Source organism: Nelusetta ayraudi, unplaced genomic scaffold (genome assembly GCF_046127955.1).
Source record: "Nelusetta ayraudi isolate G7.1 ecotype Tasmania unplaced genomic scaffold, CSIRO-AGI_Nayr_v1 ptg000131l, whole genome shotgun sequence".
NCBI lineage: Eukaryota > Metazoa > Chordata > Actinopteri > Tetraodontiformes > Monacanthidae > Nelusetta > Nelusetta ayraudi.
Window position 1 is genome coordinate 1,325,001 of NW_027466181.1, and position 14,770 is coordinate 1,339,770.

General features: G+C 49.3%; 1 protein-coding gene across 4 annotated transcripts in view; it reads left to right on the plus strand.

Annotated features, from left to right (window-relative positions):
- The window catches only part of cadm4 (cell adhesion molecule 4), a 158,945-nt gene extending 144,175 nt beyond the window's left edge, over positions 1-14,770 (plus strand). For 2 of the 4 annotated variants that reach the window (XM_076050903.1, XM_076050902.1), the window contains exons 6-9: positions 1,566-1,738; positions 8,663-8,761; positions 11,449-11,577; positions 12,815-14,770. In XM_076050903.1, the coding sequence (XP_075907018.1) occupies positions 1,566-1,738; positions 8,663-8,761; positions 11,449-11,577; positions 12,815-12,924 (511 nt within the window). In that variant the 3' untranslated portion in view covers positions 12,925-14,770. Of the gene's footprint in view, positions 1-1,565; positions 1,739-8,662; positions 8,762-11,448; positions 11,578-12,540; positions 12,622-12,814 lie in introns of all 4 variants that reach the window. The other 2 variants (XM_076050904.1, XM_076050905.1) reach the window with 2 other exon arrangements.

Consider the following 14,770-nt stretch of genomic DNA (forward strand, 5'->3'; position numbering starts at 1 on the left):
CCACCGGCTGCTCTCTTCAATGCCGGCCATTTCTTCTCTTCAACTTTTTAACTTTTCTTCTGGTGTCGTCGCCCCCCCCTGTGGGCTCCGTTACCCCACTTCTTCACCTCTCTCCTTTTCTTTTTTTTTCCTGAGCGTCCACCAGTCTGTTCTTTGATCCTGGGTCTCTTTACACTCATTTTACACTCTCTCTCTCTCTCTCTCTCTCTCCCTCTCTTTCTTTAAAATATATTTTTAAAAAATCCCTTTAGCACTTAAGTTTGACCAAAAACGTGTTTTAAGAATCTACTTGTGGTGTCAGGCGGTGGAGTAATCACTGGGAAGTGCCGGAACAGAGTGGTTGCATAAAGAGAAAACACGCTTAATTGCTGTAAAAGAAAACTTTCTTCAAGCCCCAAACTCATTCAAGAACTCCTCTTGTGATTCACACTCTTTATACAGAATATTCTCCGCATATTTTAGTCTTTCAGCAAGAAACCTTTTGTTCAGCAGTGATCTACTGTGTCAAACTTTGTCTCATTTAAAGGCCACAGATTCAGCCTATTGTCAATCCCTTTTTAAAAGCTTTCATTTTTTCATCCTCGATTCAAAGCCACTTGTACAAATATATACTCATAAACACACACACACACACACACACACACACACACACACCATATATGTATATATATACATATACTGTATGTGTGTGTGTGTGTTTATCTTTTTCATATATATGAAAAAATTAAAGCTTTTAATTTTCATATATATATATATATATATGTATATATATATATATATATATATATATATATATATATATATATATATATATGTACATATATATATATATATATATATATATATATATGTACATATATATATATATATATATATTATACTTTTCACGAGCACAGCAAGCTGGGGAAGTGGATGATGAAACACAAAGTGAAGTTTTTGTAATATTTGTCCAGTAAAAGTGTCTTAAGATGAATGAAGCGGTTGCTACAGCAACAGGAGGAAACACACAAAAGAGGCCTTGACTCGTCTCTGTCTCTCTCTCTCTCTCTCTCTCTCTCTCGTGGCCACAGATTATAGAGGAAAACAAAATTTGATGAATAGCTTCTTAAATGTCATGAAGTCTGAGTGCACTTGCGCGGACGTTGGTATCACAAGTTGGAGCCGTGTACTGGTTTTGATGGTGTTTACACGCACGCACATTAAACTGGATTTCCACACGCCTGTGTGCTTGATAAATATTAATATCCAAGTTTCTGATTACGGCATCTTGTTTGTGCAGGCGCCTGTGATATATTTTGTTTTTCTCCTCATTATTCAAACTCCGAAGCAATTAAGACTCTTATTGCAGGCTGAGCATTTTCAAATGCCAACACCACACAGCAGGGATCCACTTCATTTCAAGCGACGGGGAGACGAGGACCTTGAAGTCAAACACAAACTGAAAGAGCACTTTAATGCCGCTGTGTGTTTTTTTTTCTGCTTTTTTGCTACGTCTACATCCAAAAAGACAAAAAAAAAAAAACTAACAGCAGAGAAAAAATATTTTCTCATCTTCTGCCCTTCAGGCCCAGGAACATCCAGTGGTCCAAGATCAACGACACTATACCTGAGAGGGCAGAGTTTTCCGGCTCCACCTTTCAGATTTCCCGTCTCAGCCAATCGCACAACGGGACCTACCTGTGCCAGGCCCAGAACGACTACGGACGTGCCGCCGATCATTACACCCTGCTAGTGTACGGTGAGTAACTTTGGCCAGCAGGTAATTAACATCTGTTTAGTGTAGTTGATTTGTTTGTTTAGCTGTCACAGTTGCAGTTGATTCCAGTCTGTCTGTCACACAGTTCTCACCTGCTCCAAAAGATGTCCAACAAACCTTTTGCCTGGTGGGAAATGTAGGATTATCGTGCCAGAGACCCGAAATTATCATATTTTTACTGGAATGATCGTCGACACCTCGTCTAGCGCAGCTGAACATTCAGCCAATCAGGCTCCCTCGTTTGTCTCTCACACTCAACAAATCCTAGCGCACAAACACAATAGCTATTGTACACCCAGCAACACTGGCCTGGCTTTGGCTTTGTTTTTGTTTTTTCAGGTTTTTATTGATCTCTTTCTTACTCCCCCAGTTTCTTCAGAACAGGGGTGTCCTTCGCTCTGGGTTTATTTTGGTTTCGTGATTTGTCTTGCGTAGCAAGGAAATCTGTGCTATACCTGCCGGTCAATTGACTGATAAGAAATATCGATCTGAAGACGTAAAAATTAATATGAAACGCCGGCTAATGTTCTCTCATAACGTTAGCCAGCACCATTAGCATTCTGGAGAAACGAATCGTGCGCCGCCCTCTGACCTCGTCCTTTCCGTCCGGTGGGAATTCAGACCGGGAGGAAACTCAAGTGCGATTGAGATGTACGACGAGACGATTGAATCCCGGCTGACGGCGGAATGCTTTGTCTGTTTGGTTTCGCGAAAACGAGGGAACATCTGTTGCATTTAAGATTCTGTCGCTGGAGCAGGTGCGTCAGGAGCGGCAGTCAGAAGTTCTCCGTGTTTGCGGGCTTCTGTTGTCGAGTGCCTCGTCTGCGTTGTGTTGCGGCTGATGAATTCTTCATACGTTCTGACCCAGATAGGCTGGTGACGTCGCCGATCAAAGGACGCGACAGCGGAGGGCAAGACGACTGCAACAAATCAAACTTGCAGTTTGAGTGCGTGATGCAAAAAATGAGATGAAGTGAAACAACCTTGGAAACTTGGATACCAATCCGGAACCGTGTGCAGCAAATGCACAACAACAACAATTGGCGTCTGCAGCTCCACGCACGCGTCGTTCAATATAATTACACTTTGGCACTTCCTCTTGATCGGTGCCACCTCCCGCCCCCTGCTGGCCTGCTCCGTCACTGCACCGACACGTGTGACCTCCCAGGGATGAGTGACATAACGTGATATTTCACGCAGGTCCGTTCTTTTATTTTTTTCGCGGCTGTCGGATTTTTTTTCCTCTTCTCTCTCTCATCTCTTTATCACGCTAACACCTCTGCCGTCGTCGCCGCCGCGCTCTCGGAATTAACAGGCAGACGCTCTCGCCGTGCCTGAGCGTGCCTAGCATCAACAGCACTCGTAATGGCAGTTTTTCCGCCGGCATCCAGGGTGGCAGCGGTGGCGAGATGAAAGGTGACTTCTCCGCCCACTTCCCTCCCGCTCTTTGTCTCCGGCTCTCATTCATTCCGTTGAGGAGCTTTTTTTTTTTTACGTGCGCTGTCGCTGCGGTAGCTCGTTTTCTCCGCCTCCTTGCCACCTTCACTTTTTCGAAGAAACCTCATTTGTTTATATCTACAACACCCCACCCCCCTACCCCCCCACCCCCCAGTCATTTCCTTTCGTCTTTTCACTTCTGCGCTGCAGGTTGAGAATGTGATTTATCACATTTTTCTTCTTGAATTTCTCACGTTGTTATTGTTGTCGTTGCCATTGAGCTTTCTGCCAAAGACGTTGAGTCTAATTCAGGTTGTCAATTTTATTTTTTTGTCTGCTGACCCGGGAATGACTCGGACTCGCACCTGACGGCCTGTCAGCCGCGTTTTGTCAGGTCTCCTCTGACGTCTCAACCCCCGAGACGAGAGGTCCTTTAACTCACGCCGAGCCCTCCCCGAGGTCAACGGGCAGCTTTAGCATCTGTGCCCCCCCCCTCCCTCCCGCAGTGTCTACATCCATTATGCAACATCGTGCTCCACAAACCCAGTGCTGCGGGGGCTTTGGGGGGGGGGGGGGCTCTGTTGCATCACATACACGCTGCCACATGTTTTAGCTTAGCGCTTAGCTTAGCTTATCATAAATAATAAATTCAGGTGAAACAGTGATTGAAAATGGATGGATGGAAGTCAAAGCCTCCTTAACCTCCTTGGTTTTGTCTTTGCATGCCATTAATCTGCTCCGGGTTGTTGATGTAACCGCTTTGGCAGCAGTTCTTTAAAGCCTGAAGGTCCATCCATCCATCCATCCATCCATCCATCCATTTTCCATACCGGCTTCTTCCCGAGTTCAGGGTGACGGGGGTCTGCTGGAGCCTATCCCAGCTGTCATAGGGCGAAGGCAGGGTACAACCTGGACAAGTGGCCAATTCATTGTAAGGCTACATAGAGACAAACTACCAATGACACTCACATGCACACCTACGGACAATTTTGAACACACGGAAAAACATGCATGTTTTTGGACTGTGGCCCGGAATCGAACCCACGACCGTCTTGCCGTGAGGCGGCAGCGCTAACCGCTTCTGTGTGTCATGATAATGAATGCACCAAAGATCCAGGTGCTTTAGAATCCACACAATGAAGCAGCCACTCACACGTGTGTTTCTTTCAAAACAGCCCCGCGGCGACGATTAATCACTGCCGACATGAATAGGAGCTGCGGATGGCTCAATATTCTGCGATCAGATTGGGCTGAAAATGAGTCAAGTCAGTCAGAAAAAAAAGAATATGTCAGGATGACTCATAGCTCACAACATTTATCCACAGCAATTTTCCCAGCGCCCACATTCTTGTAGTAGGAGTATGGTTTTATGTCGAAAACAGTCGCTACTTTTATTTTAGGACTTTAGATTAGACAGGCATGTTCTTTGTGCTTGTATCCTTTCTTGGTTCACTTCTTCTCACCTCCTTTACACCACTCGTCCACATCCTGTCCCCTCCCAGGGGTTCTCTTGTCTTTATTCACCGCGCCACTAGCTTGCCCTCCGTTCACGGGTCGCCTGCAGCTCGGTGTCTTTATTGGGGACGTCGGACTGGAGGCGCGTAGTGAGTGCAGCTGAGGGAAGGGACGGGAAGAAACAGCGGGCATGAAGAAGTGATAGAGAAATGAAAGGGGAAGAGAAGGACGACGGAGGTCGGGCGGAGGTTAACATTCGGCGCCGAATCCCAGGGTGCGACGGGGCTGCAGGTTCCAAGTCGGATGGGGATGAATCAGCAGAAAAGAACATTGCAGGAGCAGGGGAAAGCTATCGGCGCTCTGTCTGGCTCCACCCGCAGCCCCACCGGCTCAATGCACGTCAAACTGTCCCTCAGAGACATTCAGGAGCCCTCGGGGTTGTTCGCCAGGGTAGAAACACAGGCATTGGGGCGGTGGGAAGACGGCGGCCAATTTGTCACAGGTGCTGCCACTTTATGACAGGAGACGAGGCCGCTGCTGGCGAAGCAAAACGCGACGCGAAAAACAGGAAGCTCCCCCGGGAGGCTGGCTGCAGCGGCGACGCCACGCACCGAGGCTTGAGCTTTATTTGACTGGTCACAGTTGTGTGTGTGCAAGCAGCTTAGCGTGGCGTGCGAGTGTGTGCGTGCGTGCGTGCGCGCGGGCGGGCGGGGGCGCGCGCGCCGGCGTCTGCTTTGATGTGCTTTGCGAACTCACCCCCAGAGAGTGCGGCGCTCCCTCATTAGCATGCAAACAAGCCGCCGCACCTTTTTGAGTACGATACAATTAACTTTCTCGCAACTTCCCAAAAGTCACTCCAGTTCTAAATGTAAGAAAATTGTTTTCAATGAATCACCCGGAGCACCGGAGCACTCTCTGATGTACGCACCCCCCGCCCCCCAGCCCCACTACCTGCCACCGCCCCGCAAAAAAACAAAGAAATCTGCGGAATGTGGCGAAGATGCAGACTCCACTTGTTTTTTTGTTTCATCTCCGTTGCCGCCATTGTTAAGGGAGAAATTGGATTTTTTTTTTTTTCATGTGCGCGAATGCGTGGTGGCACAAGCGGGGCTCAGGCGCAAGTGTCGGGAGGAGAACGTTGCAGATTGTCTCGTGAAAGCCCGGCGGGCTCGCTTATGTAATTGAACTGAGCTGCGGCACTCAGATGAATCGCCGAGCCAATAAAACCCATTAGAATTGAATTGCATGAGAGAGAGTGTGGGAGACGAAGAAGGAAGGAACGATGGAGGAGGAAGCGGGGGGGGGGGGGGTTTCGAATTGTTATTTTGCAGATTTGTGGCCTGCGTGCGTGTGTTCGTGTGTGTGTAATGAGGGTTGGGGGGGGTGGGTGGTGGGGGGGTTCAGTCGCCGAGGAGCGAGGAGGCGAGAGCAGCTAATGGTTTTAGCGACGGATTGGCGCAAAGTGGATGGCAGTGATAGAAAGATGAAAGGAGGGGCCACACAGTGGTGGATATTAGGTGACCGGGGATTTGCTCCGTGTGTCCTCGGCTGTTGTAATGAGCTGTCAGCATAATTGGAACGGGGAAAAAAAGACACACGCGCGCTCACACACACACACACACACACACACACACACATGCGCCCCTACGTTGCAGCTGTCAGAAGAAGTCGAAAAATTGGAGGGAGATTGTAGTTTGTCGCAAAACAATGGAGAAAGATTTAGATCTGCTGAATGGAAACCATCAGTGGCTTCCACGGCAACCATGACTTCCTTACTGGGCTCCATCACCGAGGCCAGTGGACCAGCAGGCACCCCATCCAAGAGGCATCCTCAGGCGTGCTGCTGCTGGTGGTGCTGCTGCTGCTGCTGCTGCTGCTGCTGCGAGAGGAAGATACGCAGGCAGAAACGTCATTATCGCAAGTGGCGGCGCCGCCGGTGCCTGGAAATAACACGGGCCGCGTGCCTGTTTGGCAGCGGCCGAGTGGTAATGAATAACAATATGATGCGTGGGGAAGGCAGGGACGCTATCGGCCAAGAGAACGACAGCTGTATGCTGTTCTCCTTAATTAAACTGAAGAGCGGTGGCGGCGGCGGCAGGGGAACCGCCGCCACCACCGACGACCAAGACCGGAGCGAGCGGCAGAAAAATGGAGGGAAATCAGTGGCAAAGGGGGTTTTGGCAGGAGAGGAATGTTGAAGGGGAGAGGGAAAAAAAGAGACCGCGAGATGGACTCAAGTTGAAAACAGAAAGAAAAATTATTTATTTTTTTAAGCCGGCCAAGAGAATTTCATCAGCATCCCGTTAATTAGTGCGCTGACCCTGGCCATTAATCCACTGGCTCAGACACATGTGCACTTTTAAGTCCACACACACACACACACGCATCTTGAGATAATTGAAATCTCTCCCTCTTAGTCATTCTTTCTCCTTTTCCTCTCACTTTGCTAAAAAAAAAAAAAAAAGAAGAAACTGCTGCTGCTCGGCTCTTTGTGTCTTCGGCGAAATATAACAAGCGTCACTATGCGTGCGTGTTTTTTTTTTTTTTCCTTCAGGGTTTTTTTTTCGCGTGTGTGTGTTTTCATTTTTTGTCGAAAACACAGGGGTAAGAGGAAGACCTGAGCCGGCCCGGCCAGGGCTTGAAAGAGGAGCAGAACAAGGGAGGCATAGTGCTGACATAAGAGGAGTGCAAAGAGAGATTGATGATCTCAGGGCCGTTGGGAGAAAGGAGAGAATAGACAGAGGAATACTTTCCAATAAATTACTCCCGAGCAGAAAGGCCAGTGGAGTGTGTGCGTGCTCGCGCGTGCTCGTGCGTGCTCGCGAGTGCTCGCGCGTGTATGAGTTATGGCGCACGGTCTTGCGCACGGACGCGTGTGCGCACGAGGCCGAACGCCGAGCGAATTGCTCGCGCCGCGTCGGCGTCTGAGGACGTTTGCTTGACGAGGACTGTCGCCGGCCAAACGCTGAAACACACTCACGGACTGGCGCGCTTCACTTCTTGTCAGCAATTAATTTTGTCTTAACAGCAATATGAGCTCGTCTCTTTTACTCGCTCCCCATCCCGCCTTTGTGCCGCCAACCCTCCATTCAAGCGGCGACGGCGGCGGCGGCCACAAACCGGAGCCTTTGTTGGCCTGCGTGGCGGCGTGGCAGCGTTCCACCGGGAACGCATCCGTCAGCGGCAACGTCTCCATCGGCCCTCCTGCCATTGTGTGCCGTAGATTATGTCTCTGCGATGGAGAGCGCACCCACCCACCCACACACACACATTTATATATATATTTATATATTTATATATATATATATACGGTCCAGCCATCGACGGCTGGATGAATGTGGAGCTGCCAGGTGTAATTCTCTTTAAAACACGGCTCGGCCGCCATAAACGTCTCCTTTAGCTCCCCCCCCACCCCGTCCTGGGCCCGCCGGGGGAATATCATTTGTCCTCGCGTTTATCTCCTGTCATGGTGGGGGGGGTTGATCGATTCCGTTTCGCACGCAGCCAATCCAGGAGGAGGAGGGGGAGGAAATAATTAGCGGCGTTTGCCTCTCCCTATCAAAAACGGCAGCGGCCTGAGTTGCCGATCAGCGGCGTGTTCTCCGTGTTCTCGTTCCCGTTCTCCTCCTAATCCTCCTCCTGTTCTTCATCATCATCACCATAATCATCATCCTTCTCCTCCTCTGCTGCAGCAGCAGGGGGGAGGATGTGGTAGTAGTAGGGGGCCACCGTCTTCTCAAACTACCGGCAGGCGATTGTCAAGCAGGATGAGATGCTGAAGCAATCAAGGAGCTCCACAAATCCTCCACAATAATAAAGCATGTGCTGTTTTTTTTTATAGGCGGATGTAATGTTCCCATAAAAAAAAATTCCAACGAGGAGCTGTGTGTAAATGTCACTGCATGTCGTAGATAATAGCATTTATCTATGTGTGTCCATGTGTGTGTGTGTGTGTGTGTGTGTTTGTCTGCGTCATCCCATGTCCACGTGCCTGCGTCTCCATCCCGTCCGTAGAGAATGTGTCAGTCACTACCACGGCCCCTCCCACTCCCACCACCTCCCATCCTGCCACCCCAACCCTCTTAACTCCCACCCTGGCTGCAGACTCTGAAGGTAACACACACACCACACGCACGCACACACACGCACGCAGGGGCTTATTACGCTGCCCGCCACCATCTCTCCCTTTGTCCTTCCCTGCTCTCCTTCCATGTCGTCCGCTCCCTCGACTCCTTTCAGGGCTCTCGGGTGGCCGCCGCCAGATCACACACACACACGCGCGCACACACACGCACAGACACACACACACACTTCCCTGCTGCAACCTTCCTTTGCCCTGCATTTACAGTACATGAGGCTTGCTTGGATCCGCAAAAGCACTCACGCGCTTTCCTCCCTCTTATCACTGGCTGTTTAACACTCCCCTCACACGCACTCTGCCCTGTCAGCACTCGCCTGTCTCGGGCGGCTCTTCTGGTGCTTAGCGGGCCCTCTGATGATGAATTTTGCACAGAGGGGTTTTGGGGGGGGGGAAAGTGAAGGAAAGACCCCCAGCTTTCAGCCCAAACTGGCGAGATTCCCGATGCCTTCATCTGCGTGCGCGCGCCTTCAGCATCAGGACGGGACGAGCGGAGGAGTGAGAGCGGGGAAGAGTGATCGGGGGATTCGGGTGGTTGTCTGATCACATTCCCCCAGATGAGTGCACCAGTTGAGGGGAGGGAAAGAAACGGCTTGCAAAAAACCAAACAAGCACTAGTTTCCCTCTTGCGCTGTCTGTCTTGCTCCTCCTTTTCTCCAAAGTACAGGAGTAATCAAAGGGAGCTGGATTCTCCTTCTTGTTCCTCTGGTGCTGCTGCCGCAGACGGTGGCGGTGGCGGCAGGTAGATGCAGTTTGCCTGCTGGGCTTCTTTTATTTTTTGAGCAGGGGGGAAAAAAGGTTGATGTATCATCAGAGGGGGCGGCCTCCTTGGAGCAACGGTGCACTTTCCCCGGGGAGCTCCGGTAAAGGTGCAGAACTCGGCTCAGCTCTGCCCTGGAGAAGGTTTTCCTGCTCTTTCCCTGCGTTGTGGGTGTATGAATATTGCACTAGAATCAACTGCGTATGGTGAACATTTGGAGAAAAGTGGTGCTCAGTCGCCGGGTTTCCATCTCCAGCAGGAGTGTAGCTCAGATTGAAAACACAGAAGCTGCAGCGAAATTCATCCAATTCAAAAAGTCTTGCAGTGACTTTTGACTTGTGCGTTTGCGTGAAAGTCAAAAGTCCCGCAACCAAACGAAAAAAAATTGTTAATGCCCAAACTGGGAAGACATGAAACACATTTGGCCAATGAATTGTGACTTGTGAGGATTGTTGACATGAGCTGATTGCTCCTGCGGCTCTGTGTTCCTCTCTCACATCCCAGTTTAACTGACTGAATACAATCCATGAATACAATCCATCCGTTCACTCCATCCACTTTTCTTCACTTGCCAAGTCGTACGTTGGCAGGGTGACTGCCTGCTTGTCTTTCAGCAGAACCAGCCCAGTTTTACGCGCTCCGACCGCTCTAGCGGACCAGGAAAAGCGAAAAGCAAAACGAAAAACTACACTTTTTTTTTTTCCTCAACGTTTAAGATTCTCTTGGCAACGGGACGGAAACCAGGCTATTGAGACACTTGGCCCAGCTCTTTCTACTCAGCTGTCACTTTCTCGCTCCCCCCATTTGCTCCATCGCCCTCCATTTCTTTCTGGACGTCTCGCGTGTTAGCAGCGTTTTAATGATTCATGATTTAATTCTGCTCCGTCAAGGTCCAAAGGCTGCATCAATAACTCGCCGTCCTTGACTCCCCATTGGCTGCGGCGCGTCTTGCCGAACATTTACTCCCGTGGCCCCGTAACAACAAAGAGCTTCTGTCATCGTCAGCAATTCGCACGCTGCTGCCACCATCTGTTTTCCCGCCACTGACGGCCCTAAATAAATAAATGTCTGAAATTTCAGGGCTCGGGGAGGATTTTTACAGGTGAGAGGCTGAAAAAAACGCTGCAGCCAGAACTAGTTGGTTTATTTATTTATTTATTTTTTGAGTTGCTGTTATCTTGAGCCGTTTAGTCTTTTTTTTTCCAGCGTAACAGCGGTCAAATTTAGTTCTCATCATTCTCGTCGTGCCCTCTGAAGTGGTGTAAAACTACTAAAAGGTGAGCGCCTCATGAATTATTCATGCAGATTGCTGCGATTTTCTGCGACAAAATGTCACAGAATTTATCTCGCCTTTTCTTCTCCCTTGGTTTTTTTTTATGGTTCCCCTCTCTCTCATCCGGGTGGCACTGCCTTTGGCTTTATTTATCACGGTGAGCAGCACGTCGTTTAAAATGTATCGACGTGCTGTTGGTTGATTAGGTTGTTTTTTGTTTTTTTTTAAGGCCGTGCTTATTTCTTTATTCAATCTCATTCGTCTCATTTCTCCTTCCTTTTCGCGCTCGTATCAACTCGCCTGCATGGTGTTCGCGCCGTGGGATTGATGGAAGCCGATAATGGAAAGCCGGGCGGAAGCTACGGTCTTCACTCTCCTCCTGTCGCACTTCCTGTGTTCTTTTCGGCTCGATGGAATTCCAAACGTCCTCTTTTCTCTTCCCTTTCCTCCTATCTTATCTCCCACTCGTGACATTGATTGGACTCTGAGTGTCTCTCCCCTCTCTCTTCTTGTGCACTTATCTCCCCATATACCCCTCTACCCCGCCCACGTGCCCTCGGCGCATCTCACGTCTGTTGCGTTTCTCTTTCTCTCTCTCTCTCTCTCTCTTTTCTTCTCCTCCCCTTCAGATCCCAGTGCGGTGGTCGAGACGACCAGCGCGGTGCCGTACGCGGTGATCGGTGGCGTCCTGGCACTGCTGGTTTTCACCGTCATCTGCGTCCTCATCGTCACCATCTGGTGCTCCGTGCGACAGAAAGGTAACGCAATAGAAGTTTGTGTCCCATCAATCATGTGTCAGTGACTCGCGCTCTAAATTCATATTTCGTTCAGTGGCGTGCTGCAACAGAGAGAATGCTGCAGAGAAATAGGTTGTTTTGCTTTGGGTTTTTTTCTTTTTATATGGAGGATAATATTTTAAAGGAAGGTGTAAAGCTGTCAGTAGGAGCCAGAGCAGTGCAGTGCAGTGCAGTGCAGTGCAGTGCAGTGCAGGGCAGGGCGGATCCAGGGTGCTTCTTCTTACTGCGGTGATGGATGCCCTTGGCCAGCAGGAGGAGCAGAGGGCCCCCCGGTCGGACAGGTGGGCGTGGCCCCGCTGTTTTATGACTATTAGTTCGTGTATCGGGGCTCAACTATTAAAATCAGCCTCCTCTTATCTGTTAAAGTGCCCTGCACCCCCCACCGTCCAACTGACCCTTCAGTTTGGCAGACTTTTTCTGCGAAAAGCTGCCAAGAAATCCGTAAAAAAAAATCCATCAGTCAGTCGAGGGGCCGGAGAGGCCGTCAGTCAACGCGCCTGACCTCCAATCAGCACAAAGAGAGACGGAGGGCTGAGGGCCAGGCTGTGCCGAAAGGGGCGAGGTAAAAGGGGAGTGCGGACGGGCTTTTAGCGTTCAGCTTCTGCCACCGTAACGAGATCGAGGATGTCACCCCGCCCGCCCTGCCGCCGGGGCGCTCAGGGTGATGATAGGAAGCGCTCCTGCACTCTGTGACCCGGCGCCGCACAGACTGACTCACCGCTCAGACGCCCCAAATGTCTATAATGGCTTTTCCTGAGTGACGCAAAAACATGACACTGTTCTCCTGCGTCTCACCTCCCTCCCCTTCCCCCCTCCCTCCCCCTGCCCACCCGGCCTCCACCACCTCTCTCCACCATTATGTTTGAACCCACCCTTCCATCCATCCGCCGCCTTTTAATTTCTGCCGTGGAAAAAAAAAAAAAGGCTCGTACCGCACCCGAGAGCCTATACTTGCTTGGTATTGACCCTAACAATCAATTAAACTAATGAATTAATCAGTCACAGGTATGAAGCTGCAGTAATAATAATATCAGGGCTGAGTGCTTTGATTGTGCTGCTTGGCGCCGCTGCGAATCGTGACGCTTTTGCCGCCCTAACCTGCCCCCCCTTCACGCTCTCCCTCCTTCTCTCTGCCCGCCCCTCCCCCCTTCCCCTCCGATGCCTCCGCACGGCCCCCCCCACCCTTCCCTTCACCCAGGTTCCTATCTCACCCATGAGGCGAGCGGCTTGGATGAACATGGCGAGGTGCAGGAGGCCTTCCTCAATGGGAACGACGCCAGCCAGGGCAAGAAGGAGTACCTGCTGTAGCCCCGCCCCCCCCCCCCTCCCATTTCCTGTTTGCGTCTCCTCTGACCTCACCCCTCTGTCTATATCTCCCTTATATACAGTATAAACACACACACACGCACAAACATGTTCACACTTGTACAAAATGCGCCATAACAGGCAGCCTTTCTGAAAATGTCTGTGCACACACACACACACACACACACACACACACACACACACACACACACACACACACACACAAACACACCAGGCCAACCGCGTTCCATATCCGCCATACAAACACACACACACACACACACACACACACACACACACACACATGCAAAGAAAAAGAGAGCCTGTATACATCCACCTGTCATTAAAGACTGTGCCATCAACCATAAGTCAGAAACAAATTGAGCGAGCCATGCGGAGGGAGCATGGGGGTGGCTGGTGAGGTGGTGGGGGGAGGGGGGGGGGGGTAGCAAGTTGAACGCAGACCAAAACAAAATGATGCCATAATTATGTCGATGGGAGGTGGAAGCCAGTCGCACAAAGAAAAACAGGCACTCTGCCCCGCTGCAGCCGGCAAAGTGGAAGAGGAATTGGAGGCAGATGATTATGATAATTCCGCGCCCGCAGACACACTTTGCTTTCATAGAGCCACGATTTTTAACCGGCGAAGGCGGTGGTGCGGGCAGCCAGTGAGGAGAAGATGAAGAAGGAGGAAGAAGAAGCAGGAGTCTGGTTGTGTTGTTTTTTTTTTATTTTTTGGAAATCTGCCTGTAGAAGGTATTGGCGTGCCGTTCCTCTTCCAAACGGGCACTTTCTAGCCGTAGAGGTAGAGGTAGAGTCGGGGACCCCCTCCCCCCCTCCATTTTCATCCTCTCATCACCTGTTACCTCCTCACAGTTCTCTCTCTCTCTCTCTCTCGTCCGCTCCCTCCCTCTCTATCGCTCCGCCTTTGTCAGGCTCCGAATAATAAAAGGATTAGTGTTGGGCCGACACAGAAGGAGATAGGAATATGACTTGCAGAGTCTTTGAAGAAAAGCGTAATTATTTTCCAGTGTCATTAAGAGGATGAAAAAAGGTTTAAAAATCCTTGCAGGGAGGGCAGAGAAAGGGAGTGACAGGGAGAGGAGCGAATGAGGAAAGAGAGAGGACGGAGGATGTTTCCTTTTTTTTCTCTAATCCTCTCGCCAACCTCTCCCGCAGACACGCGCACACATTCCCACGTACAGCTGACACACGTCGACGATACAAGTATACATATCTCTGAATTTCTTGTTTGTACAAAAGAGGAAAAAAAAGAACAACAGCATAAATTAAAGCAAACTTTTAAGGAATAAGAAAACTGTTTACTATTAAAAAAGCATTATGGAGCAACTATACTAACACAGAATATTAGCCTATAGAGGTGCAAAGTCGAACAAACTACTGTCCAGTGATCTTTAAAGATAAAAAAAAAATTTAAAAAAAAACGTATAAAAATATATATAATTTGTCTTTATGATAAACCAGAGGTCTTATTGATTTTTAATAATTATTGTTTTTATTTGAGAAATTATCATTGTTGTTAATGTTATTATTATTGCCGTTGTTATTATTATAATTGTAAATGTTAAAGAAATGTATACTTCCCATGGGTTGTTTTGTTCTACTGTAGATCTTGCCGTCTTTTTCACTCTTACCTTTCCTCTCTTTCCCAACCTTTTGCTCTCTCGCTCTCTCTTCTCTTCGTCTCCTGTGCCAAGTCGTTTTTTCTCCTGTCCTTCACTCCTGTTTAATTTAGAGTCCACGTGTCATTGTTGATATATAGCTTACTATTTCTTTATAGGAGAAAGAAACAAAGCACGACAAAATAAAAAAAAGAATCCAAAAATAA